Source organism: Pseudophryne corroboree, chromosome 6, assembly GCF_028390025.1.
Source record: "Pseudophryne corroboree isolate aPseCor3 chromosome 6, aPseCor3.hap2, whole genome shotgun sequence".
In the NCBI taxonomy this organism is placed as follows: Eukaryota; Metazoa; Chordata; class Amphibia; order Anura; family Myobatrachidae; genus Pseudophryne; species Pseudophryne corroboree.
Window position 1 is genome coordinate 802,906,989 of NC_086449.1, and position 12,502 is coordinate 802,919,490.

General features: G+C 48.6%; 1 protein-coding gene across 4 annotated transcripts in view; it reads right to left on the reverse strand.

The window, feature by feature from the left end:
• Positions 1-3,565, reverse strand: part of KDM7A (lysine demethylase 7A) — a 141,590-nt gene extending 138,025 nt beyond the window's left edge. For all 4 annotated transcript variants that reach the window (XM_063928943.1, XM_063928942.1, XM_063928941.1 and 1 more), the window contains exon 1: positions 3,409-3,565. In XM_063928943.1, coding sequence (XP_063785013.1) covers positions 3,409-3,509 — 101 coding nt within the window. In that variant the 5' untranslated portion in view covers positions 3,510-3,565. The remainder of the gene's footprint in view (positions 1-3,408) is intronic.
• Between the last annotated feature and the right edge of the window lie 8,937 nt (positions 3,566-12,502).

Sequence of the window (12,502 nt, forward strand, 5' to 3'; positions counted from 1 at the left end):
CATGACACCAGCACATGCTACACACACACACTGACATGACACCAGCACATGCTACACACACACACACACACACACACACACACACACACACAGTGACATGACACCAGCACATGCTACACACACACACTGACATGACACCAGCACATGCTACACACACACACTGACATGCCACCGGCACATGTTACACACACACACTGACATGTCACCGACACATGCCACACACACATTGACAAGTCACCGGCACATGCTATACACACACTGACATGTCACCGGCACATGCCATACATACACGCACACACAGGTCCCCGGCACATGCTATACACACACACACTGACATGTCACCGGCACATGCCACACACGCATTGACATGACACCGGCACATGCTACTCACACACACACACACACTGACATGTCACCAGCGCACATGCTACCTACACTGATATGTCACCGGCGCACATGCTACACACACACACTGACACGTCACCGGCACAGGCTACACACACACACACACACGTCACCGGCACATGCTACACACACACCGACATGTCACCCGGCACATGCTACATACACACACTGACATGTCACCAGCACATGCTACATACACACGGACATGTCAGGCATAACTTTCAGGTCATTGATTCCCACATGTCATTATAACCTATGAGACAGTACTGATGCTGCACTGGGAGGATCAACACATTATAGGGGGCACCCATCAGCGCCCTGGAATGTCAACACACGTTATAGAGGGCACCTATCGGCATCCTGGCATGTCACCACACATTATAGGGGGCACCCATCAGCGCCCTGGCATGGCACCACACATTATAGGAGGAACCTATTCGATAGGTGCCCCCTATAATGTGTGGTGCCATGCCAGGGCGCCGATAGTATCGGCGCCCTGGCATGGCACCACACATTATAGGGGGCACCTATCAGAGCCCTGGCATGTCACCACACATTATAGAGGACACCCATGAGCACCCCAATGTGACAACAGATTACAAGGGGCACCTATCAGCACCCCAGTATGTCACACATTATAGTGGGAACATACCAGCATCCTGGCATGTCAGCACACTTTATAAAAGGCACTTATGATCACCACACATTATAGGCAGAATAGGGGCACTTATGACCACCACAACAAAGTCACCACACATTATAGGGGTCCGCCTCTGAATATCAGCACGTCACACATTATAGGGGGCTTCCTCTAAACATCAGCATGTCAACACATTATAAGGGTCCACCTCTGAACATCAGCATGTTAACACATTATAAGGATCCACCTCTGAACATCAGCATATCAACACATTATAAGGATCCACCTCTGAACATCAGCATATCAACACATTATAAGGGTCCACATCTGAACGCAAGCATGTCAACACATTAAAAGGGTCCATCTCTAAATGCCAGCATGTCAACACATTATAAGGGTCCACCTCTAAATGCCAGCATGTCAACACATTATAAGGGTCCACCTCTGAACATCAGCATGTCAACACATTATAAGGGTCCACCTCTGAACATCAGCATATCAACACATTATAAGGGTCCACATCTGAACGCAAGCATGTCAACACATTAAAAGGGTCCATCTCTAAATGCCAGCATGTCAACACATTATAAGGGTCCACCTCTAAATGCCAGCATGTCAACACATTATAAGGGTCCACCTTTGCAACACATTATAGTTGTCCACCTCTGAACGCCAGCATGTCAACACATTATGGTCCACCTCTATATGCCAGCTTGTAAACACATTATAAGGGTCCACCTCTGAACGCCAGTGTGTCAACATATTATAGGGGTCCACTTCTGAACATCAGAATGTCAACACACTATAGGCGTCCACCTCTGAACACCCTGAACACCTGCATTTCAACAATTTTTAGGGGAAGCTTCAAAACCCAAGCATGTCAACACATTCAGGAGGGCCACCTCTGGATCCCAGCATATCAACACATTCAGGAGGGCCACCTCTGGAGTCCAGCATGTCAACACAGTCACAGGGCCACCTCTGGACCCCAGCATGTCAACGTATTCAGGGGGGCCACCTCTGGATCCCAGCATATCAACACATTCAGGAGGGCCACCTCTGGAGTCCAGCATGTCAACACAGTCACAGGGCCACCTCTGGACCCCAGCATGTCAACGTATTCAGGGGGGCCACCTCTGGACCCCAGCATATCAACACATTCACAGGGCCACCTCCAGAGCCCAGCATGTCAACGAATTCACTGGGCCACCTACGGAGCCCAGCATGTCAACACATTCAGGGGGGCCACCTCTGGACCCCAGCATGTCAACACATTCAGGGGGGCTACCTCTGGACCCCAGCATGTCAACACATTCAGGGGGGCTACCTCTGGACCCCAGCATGTCAACACATTCAGGGGGGCCACCTCTGGACACCAGCATGTCAACATATTCAGGGGGGCCACCTCTGGACACCAGCATGTCAACGCATTCAGTCGGGCCACCTCTGGACCCCAGCATGTATTCAGGAGGGCCACCTCTGGAAACCAGCATGTCAACGCATTCAGGAGGGGGGCACCAGCATGTCAACACATTCAGGGGGGCCACCTATGGACCCCAGCATGTCAATGCATTTGGGGGGGCCACCTCTGGACCCCAGCATGTCAACACATTCAGGGATAGAGGTGCACCGCGGCATCTATGGACCCCAGCATGTCAACATAATCAGGGGGGGCACCATCATGTCAACAAATTCAGGGGGGGGGGCATCTCTGGAACCCAATATGTCAACACATTATGGGGGGCACCTCTTGACCCCACCTTTTTTGGGGTGCCTGATCCCCAACATTTCAAGACTTTCGGGGGGCAACACCTCTGAACCCCAGCATGTCAATACTTTTTAGGGGGGGCGCCCGTTAGACCACACACACACATTACCCCCCTAGCATGTCAAGACCTTTTGGGGGGATGCACCCATGGCCCCCCAGAATGTCAGTACTTTCTTGGGTTCATATAAAGTCAGCATATCAATATATTTGGGGAAATGGGGGCTTTGACCCAGACACGTGCGATTACACAGATCTCCCCCCACCCCTCAGGCATGTCAGTACTTTGGGGAGCACCTATGACCCCCCCTGCATGTCAGACAAGTAACTACTTCGGAGATGACATCTGTGACCCCACTAAGTTAGTGGTCTGTAGTAAGTTATAAAGGTCCAGGTGCCCCAGACCCCTGTGCCAGGGTGAGGGGCTGCACCAAGCCCTGGGAGCCGACTCCTCTCGGTCTGCCTGCTGCCAGCCGGGGCCCTGACTTCTCCTCGTCCACCTTATTGTTATTATTCTCCCTGTCCCAGGCGCCCGCTCCGCCCCCAGGGGCCACGGAGAGCCCCCCGGTATCCCCCAGCTGCCCCGGCCGCCTCTCACCTGCTATGGAACCAGTCCTTGCAGATGTCGCACTCGATCATGAACCGGCTCACATCGTACGGCTGCCGGCAGACACAGTAGACGGGAGCCGCTCCGGCCATCTTTAAAATCCACTCTCTAGCCCAGACATCACACACACACAGCACGGAGCCGAGCGGGTCAGCGCGCATGCGCCGGCGCCCACACTCTGCCCTAGCTCCTGCCTTCAGATTGGCTGCAGCGTCAGCTGGGGGGCGGCCTCGGCCAACTGCTTCATAGCAATAGCCGAGAAGTGACGAACGGAGCCGACAGATTCCGGAAATATCCGAGTGCTCTGCTGTCTGTACTGTGAGGGTAAATTGGAGTAATTATGAATGAAAACGTGTAGTGAACTAATCACAACTGTTTCCATAGAGCATAAGAACGAGAGAGAGAGAGAGATTTTAATGCAGTCTGTTCCACTCACCAATATACAATATAGAGACCACTCTACCTATACACAATACAGAGAGAACCCTAGTGACTCCTTTTCTGTACTATACAGACAGCATCCTAGTGACCTATATACAATACAGAGAGCTTCCTAGTGGACTATATTCAATATAAAGTGCATACTGTGACCTTTATACAATACAGAGAGCATCTGAGTGGCAGAGCCTTTAATTAAATGTTAGAGCCCTGGACAAGAATAGTAATAACATTGCCTAGTCCTCACTTGTAACCAAAGGAACCTAATTATTCATTACCTAAGCTTCATTTTGCATCTTGGACAATTGCCGTTCTCGAACAGTACTTGTTACTTCCCTGTATAGTGGCTTCTGTACAATACAGGCTGCATCATAGTGACCTTCATACAATACAAAGAGCATTCTAGTAACATTAATACAATATAGAGAGTTCCACAAAATTCCACAGCACCGTACAATGGGTAAACAGCATAGTGCCAAGGTGTAGAGACCAGGAGCAATAAAGTACACTGCGATGAATGACTAGTCCTCTGCAAAACAGTAGATGGGGAGTAATAGTCTGTCTTTATATACTTAAGCAACACACACACACTTGCTTTAATGTGCTGGAGAACTCCGACCCCTACTTGACTACTTTTATACCTGATCTCCAGGAGATGTGGAAGGGAACTAAGAAATGGGGTGGTGCGCGAGACTTGATGAAAATTGTCAGAACTAGACATCAAATGATGATAATTGTATCCTCACATCCCCATTCCTATTGGTGATGATGACTTAGGAAGATGGGGTTTGGCGAACCAAACTGCATCAATGTGGCATATCCCCCGCTCACCTTGTAGGCTGGCAAGTGATGGATAATTTTCCATCGGGTAACCCACCCTAGTTCCAGACCCCTTTTTCCGTGTTATCACGGCGTCACATGTGACGGAGGCGGTCACTTGTTGCATGCAGTAGCGGATCTTGCCACGGGCAAGCAGGACTTTTGCCCGGGGCGCCGCCTTCCGGAGGGCTCAGGGCGCCATCCGGAGGGCGCCACACCAGGGCAAGATCCGCTGCTGCTGTGTGCCCCCCGCTGCCCGCTGCCCCCCTGCTGGCGCTGGCCGCTGCCTCCCCCCGCTGCCGCTGGGAAGGGAAACTAGACGCGTACGCGTCTAGTTTCCCTTCGTGGAGAGGTCCTTTACTGTGCTTTGCGCGATGACGTCATCGCGCACCGCACAGCAAAGGTCCACTCCACGAAGGGAACTAGACGCTACGCGTCTAGTTTCCCTACGTGGAGAGGACCTTTGCTGTGCGGTGCGCGATGACGACATCGCGCACCGCACATCATTTCAGTCTGTACAGGGGGCGTAAATGATGCCCCCTGTACGAAGCCACGCCCCCTAATGCCGCCCGGGGCGCCAGAAGCCCCGGAACCGGCCCTGGTTGCATGTATTCTTCAATATTAAATCCAATTTAATGTCTCCATTTATTTACTGCCTGGGGGCCCACCTCCTGCTCTAAGGATCAGGTTCCAGACTGTGCACTTGAATTATACATTATACATATGTTACCTTATACTGTACTATGGTGTATTTTCTACAGTGCATTGCTGTTATTAATCTGGTACATTATCATGCATGCAGCAGCTGCATTTACTGTGTATATTTATGAAGGGGCCCAGACGTTGCACTCGCTAATGGTTAGTCAAACCAATGAGGCGGCTGGCCACACCCCCTCAGCAGACTGGCCACACCCCTAACATGGGCCCCTACCACTGTATTCCCCCAGTGGGCCCTACATGCCCCAGTCCGACACTTGCGCTTATTAATAATATCAGTTTCTTTAAGACAAGAGAGGCACGGGATTGCTGGTTATTACATAACAATGCTGATGACTCTTTCATCATTGGATGTATGTATGTAAACAGCAGTAATATTGTATGAATATGTATGAAGCGCGTGCTGTTCTCTTTGTACATCCCTCATTGTGCCTAGTCTGTATTATTAATGCAGCCTGTCTGTGTCTGTCACATGTAGACTTAAAGGATCAACCACTTTGTCTCCCATAGAAACAGGGCTTTGCAGTACAATTATTATATGTTCATGTGCAGGGTTCCAGAGATGTGAAGGCATGCAGTAATGAGACAAGGCTTAATGTACATCACTGTCCGTGTTCTTTGCTAATCATCTTCTGCATGTACTCCCATTTTACATGGCTGCTGGTCTGTCCTGTTTTGGACCATTTTTCCAGCAAAGACTGCTCAAACCTGTATCCAGGGCGTTGGGGATTATTGCACGTGGTCAGTAGTGGCTATGGACGAGGCACCAAAAGAGGTTGTGTGCATAAGCCCCATCCGCATACAAATAGGTTTTATTGCTGTGTTTTAAGCAATTCATTCATTAGACAAGTGGACCTGCCACGTCGGCTTCCATGGTGCATCAAAACTGCTTTATATTGGGATAAGCACTTGTTTGGGCCTACTGTTTCCGATTCTTTTCCATTAACCTAATTATATTGCATGCTGCTTTTGGCAAGGATCTGTTTTTTTATGCGTTTTTAATTGCCTGCCAAGGCACTTTTATTTATTCAGTATACCTCCGTGTACTGTAGTGCTGTCAATATGGTAAAGCAATCTTACAACTGGAACATTGGAACAGGGGATAGACAAATTTCAGTTGGAGCGCCTCATACAGACCAGCCAAATAGGTCAGGAGTTAAATCCCCAACTAGGTTGTATGTGTGCAGTTTGTATGTTCTCCCTCTGTGCGCGTGGCTTTCAACCAGATGCTGCAGTTTACTCTCACACTCCAGATTCTCATTGGCTGCTGACAAAATGAACTTCACAGGTCTTGAACAACCAAAATTTTCATTTGGGATAAGCAAGAAGCTAACATAAGGAGGAAGGCACAAGAGGTATATGGGAAGGGGAGAAGGGGAGAAGGGGGAGGGGGGGTTTAGTTAGGGAGAAAACAGGAAACTAACACCCTAGACCCACAGTCTGCCGACAGCACAATCAATCACGTGACAGGGACGCATGATGCAATATCCAGGGAGACCTAACTGGTGAATTTATGGGATCGTTCGTGCAGAATGCTCACAAAATGTTTGCGGAAATTTTAGGAAAAATTACTTCACAGAAAGAGTAGTGGACAAGTGGAATAGCCTCCCGTCAGAGGTGGTAGAGGCTAAGACAGTAGAGCAATTTAAACATGCTTGGAGAAATAGAAATAAGGATCAAATAGGGTTGAGGATACCAAAAGATTAAAAAGGGGAAGACTAAATGGGCCAAGTGGTTCTTAACTGACGTCACATTCTATGGTGGACATTTACTAAGCAGTGATAAGAGCGGAGAAGTGAGCCAGTGGAGAAGTTGCCCCATCACCAATCAGCAGCTCTGTATCATTTTAAAGTATGCAAATTATAGATGTTACTTCAGTGCTGATTGTTTGCCATGGGCAACTTCTCCACTGGCTTACTTCTCTGCTCTTATCACTGCTTAGTAAATGTCGCCCTAAGTTTCTTCAGTTTGAGGTGGTGGGTAATCCAAATGGAAGTAATCAGCGCTGGTGGATGGGGGTTCTGCTTTTACCCCAGTTTGCAGCGATTGAGCAATTGGCGCCATTAACTATGCTGCAGGTTAGTAACCGGGAGGGAATAAGTGCATTCTGGATGGGTCTAGATCAGTGGTTCTCAAACTCGGTCCTCAGGACCCCACACAGTGCATGTTTTGCAGGTAACCCAGCAGGTGCACAGGTGTATTCATTACTCACTGACACATTTTAAAAGGTCCACAGGTGGAGCTAATTATTTCACTTGTGATTCTGTGAGGAGACCTGCAAAACATGCACCGTGTGGGGTCCTGAGGACCGAGTTTGAGAACCTGTGGTCTAGATCAAAGTGAATATGATAAATTGGAATCCAAAAATATACTGGTAGGTTAACTGGCTCCCAATATCTAAAAAAACCTGAACCCTAGTGTGTAAGTGTGAGCATGTACATGTGTTTAGGGCAGACTGGATGGGACAAGTGGTTCTTCTCTGCCGTCAAATTCTGTTTCTATGTAAGTTGTATATGTAACAAAATTTCGGGCAAATCCTTCGGATACATACTTTTATACCGGTGACTTGTAATAAAAATGACAGAGTGTTTTATAATGCTACAGAGATTTAACAGAGGAGGGGGCCCATGTGCACCCCCGGGTGGGCCCCCTCCTGTGTACACCGCAGTAGTCTCCTGCATTGTAACGGAGTCTACTGCGCATGCGCAGGTCTCCGGAAACATGGCGCCCGCTATGTTCCGGAGACCAATTTGGCTACTGCACATGAGCGGCGGCCATTTTCGCCGCGGCTGCAGCAACCGACGCTAGACTCCGGAAAGGTAAGTGTTAAAAATGGGTGCAGTGTGTGCGTTGTGGCCCCCCCCCCCCCCCCCTGGATCCAAGGGTACACATTGCCCCCATTATAGAAACACCTATGGTTAGGAGATGATTGGCTGGTACTTTATCTCTGTCCTCTTTGGAGGGTGATAAAGTGAGAGAGATAAAGTACCAACTAATTAGCTCCTATTATTTTGTCAAACCCAGCCTGTAACATGACAGCTGGGAGCTGATTGGCTGCTGCTTTAGCTCTCTCTCCATTTTGTCACCTCCAAGTCATAGTACATCTGCCCCTAACTCTCTCCAAGGCTTAGTAAATAGACCCCTTTATCGTCTCCAAGGCTTAGTACATCTCTCTCTATACCGCTTTCAGCTGGCGTGCTGCCATATTTGCTGCGCCATGATCTCAGGAAGTGTTGCGTTTATCATGACACACACTCGTATTTTTAATCATGTTTTAAATTAATGTCAAAGCACAACGCATTTAGGGGGTCATTCCGAGTTGATCGTAGCCGTGCTAAATTTAGCACAGCTACGATCATCTTCCCTGACATGCGGGGGGACGCCCAGCACAGGGCTAGTCCGCCCCGCATGTCAGGCCTACCCTCCCACATCGCACAGCGGCGATGCTTTTGTGTTTGTGGAGTAACTCCCGGCAAGCGCAGTTCCTGCGGCTGGCCGGGAATTAATTGTCGCTACCACTGGCCGCAGCGGCTGCATGAGACGCCTGCGTTGCCAGACCGCTCCCCCTAAACGGCGGCTTAACGCCGCCGTCCAACCACCTCCTGCCCAGCGACCGCCTCTTTCTCAGAGGCGATTGCTGGGCAACGACGGCTGCCATGTGCCGGCGCACTGAGGTGCCGGTGCATGCACAGGTCCGACCCGATCGCTGCCCTGCAACAAACTGCAGCGAGCGATTGGGTCAGAATGACCCCCTTAATACACAATGTAATACTCATTGCCCAGACAGCTTTCTACTCCTACACCAGAAATGAGCGCGGTTTACACGTTTTTTTGCTTTGTTTTTAGTTAGGTAAAATCAACGTATAACAAAGGGCTGTAAAGAGTTAAATGTTCCTGCATTTCTGGCATAGTATAACTCATTCCGGAGTTGTGGAAATTCTCATTTCGCTGTTGGTGTCAGAAGCCTTTATGTAATAGATTTATTTTAATAGCTTTTCTTACACCATCATGTATTAGGTTTAGAGCGTCAGCCATAGCTGGCATCAGTTTCATACAGTGAGCTAGGGCATCCCTTTAATACCGATTTCATCACTCCATAAAAGCTGATCCATATTAAAGGCAGCTACATTTCTACTTGTATTTACATGATGGTTTCCAATGTTTATTGGCTGTAAGGGAAGAGGGGTTGGGATTACAGTGGAGCAGACAGGGTGCCATCGGAGAGGGGCTAAGGTCACGCCAAGATTAATAATGGGGCTTACTTGCCGACATTCTGGCTGCCCCCTCTGGGAAGGGGCAGCCAGGTGGGCACAGCCAGGGGGCGGAGCAGAGGCACGACTGCGCGATCACATCATCATGGCCAACGATGATGCGATTCAGTGCAAGTCGTGTCACTGGACCCCCCCCCCCTCCCCCCCCCCCCCCCCACACACACACACACACACACACACACACACACACACACACACACACACACACACACACACAGACACCTAGATGGGAGACTTGACCACTCTTTCAGGATGACAGGGGTGTCACCCGATTTTTGGGAGCCTCCCGGCCGTTCCGCCGCTTAGCTCTCCAGGCCTTCACAAAAAATAGTCCCATCATCACAGCAGCAGATGACGACTGGCCTCCAAGTGGGCAACACAGATGTTAAAAAAAAAAAAAAATCAAAAGTAATAACATTGTTTTTATAGTTTTCTCATCAAATTATGCAATTATTATATTTTTATGTATTTAGGGAGACATCGGGGCTGATTGTGCAGTGGGTAGGCAAACCCAGTGTCGGACTGGGGCATGTAGGGCCCACCGGGGAAAATGCAGTAGTAGGGGCCCAGGTTAGGGGTGTGGCCAGTCTGCAGAGGGGGTCTGGCCAGCCACCTCATTGGTTTGAGTAACCATTAGAGAGTGCAACGTCTGGGCCCCTTCATAAATATATACAGTAATTCAGCTGCTGCATGCATGATAATGTACCAGATTAATAACAGCAATGCACTGTAGACAATACACCATAGTCCAGTATAAGATAACGTGTATAATGTATAATTCAAGTGCACAGTCTGGAACCTGATCCTTAGAGCAGGAGGTGTGCCCCCCCCCCCCCCTCCCGGCATTGGGGCCCACTGGTGGTTTCCCCTGTACCCATGTGGGCCAGTCCAAGCCTGGGCACACTCACATGGCTCTGGCCACACCCACATGGCTCTTTCCCTTCTCAGTATAGGCCATTGAACATTTCCAGCCACGGGCCAATGTGACCCTTAATGCGGCCCTGGTTAAGGTGACAAGGAACGGGGCACCAGGAGAGGGGGGCCCTATAAGAAAGGACCCGAGAGAGAAAACAAAACAGCTGCATTCAATGTCAGCACCATAACTGCTGTCACGATACAGGATGTTTACGTCTACATTTGTGACTATAACAAGATCCCCCTTTAAAGTAGAATTAAATTGATTACAATTTCATTTCAATGGCCCTTTAACATTTTCAGTTAAAGGGACAGTAAAATAAAATAAAAGAAGATCTATGTTAGCTCAATATACCGGCAAACGTTTTTATTGAGACTCTGGAAAAATGATTATAAAGTGCATAATGCAGATAGTTTCAGCCAACAAATTTGCGCGTAGAAGCTTGCAATCTAATCCTTTTTGCCCTACACGGTGACTTTGTTATTGTTATGTTTAGAAGATGACCGGAGGCCAAAGTCCCACCCCTAATCTGCGGCAAGTCCATTCGTTTCATTGTGGCTGCTCCTTAATGGGCGCTGAAGTCATTGATGGGGTGATTGATACAATTTCCCTTTATCCTCTACTTCAACGTGAACGTGAATGAATCCTTTGAGATGTTCTCAGCCGAACAGCTCTGTCGTGCCGCCTGTAAATGCCGCAAGCTGTCCCCTGTTGGAATTGAATTAAAATCACTGAGTCACTCTAACACCCACGCAAGTAAAAAAAAAAAAAAAAGAGGGCGAAAAAAAAAAAAATAGAACAATTTGGCGATTCAGGATTCCCCCCGCTTTTCTTGTTCTCCAAAACAGAATAGTCAGTGCTCTTCCTCTAGTGATCAGCCCCGTCCTCCGTCCTCCTACACAAACCCCTCCTGTGTTCTATTACACAATGTGTCAGGAGGGAACAGGCTGTGAATTAAGTCATCTCGACAAGTTCCTGAATGTACCATTTTCATGACAGTTACTTCCTCTGTTGTATCGAGCCGCTGGATCCCAGAGGATTCATCCTGACTGTTATGTACTCAGCGTAGATCACAGCACTCTGTGTGCATTGCTCCTGGTAGATGATCAGGACCTGGTGCCTGGCTGCTGCCTTTCTGTGGACTGGCAGGCTGAGCGGGATCCGGTCTCTAGGTTGACAGTAACTAGGTCGACCACTATTGGTTGACAGTAACTAGGTTGACATGGTCTGTAGGTCGACAGGGTCTCTAGGTCGACGTGTTCTAGTTCGACAGGTCAAAAGGTCGACATGAGTTTTTCACTTTTTTGTTTTCTTCAATTTTTTCATCTTTTTCATACTTAACGATCCACGTGGACTACGACTGGGAACGGTAACTTTGGCCAAAGCATGGCGAGCTAAGTGAGCCATGTGAGGAGATACGGTGCAGTAATTGGGGTTCCCGGTCACTGTACAGAGAAAACTACACAAAAAATTAAATTAAAATAAATAAAAAAATAATGTCGACCTTTTGACCTGTCGACCTTGCATACCACACCCGGCTGAGCAACAGAGAGAACTCACTCTGCAAATTCAAGAACTTGCAGATACATTATTATTAGTTATTTATATAGCGCACACATATTCCGCAGCACTTTACAGAGAATATTTGGCCATTCTCATCAGTCCCTGCCCCAGTGGAGCTTACAATCTATGGGGGTCATTCCGAGTTGTTCGCTCTGTATTTTTTTCTCGCAACGGAGCAATTAGTCGCTAATGCGCATGCGCAATGCCCGCAGTGCGACTGCGCCAAGTAAATTTGCTATGCAGTTAGGTATTTTACTCACGGCATTACGAGGTTTTTTCTTCGTTCTGGTGATCGTAATGTGATTGACAGGAAGTGGGTGTTCCTGGGCGGAAACTGGCCGTTTTATGGGTGTGTGCGAAA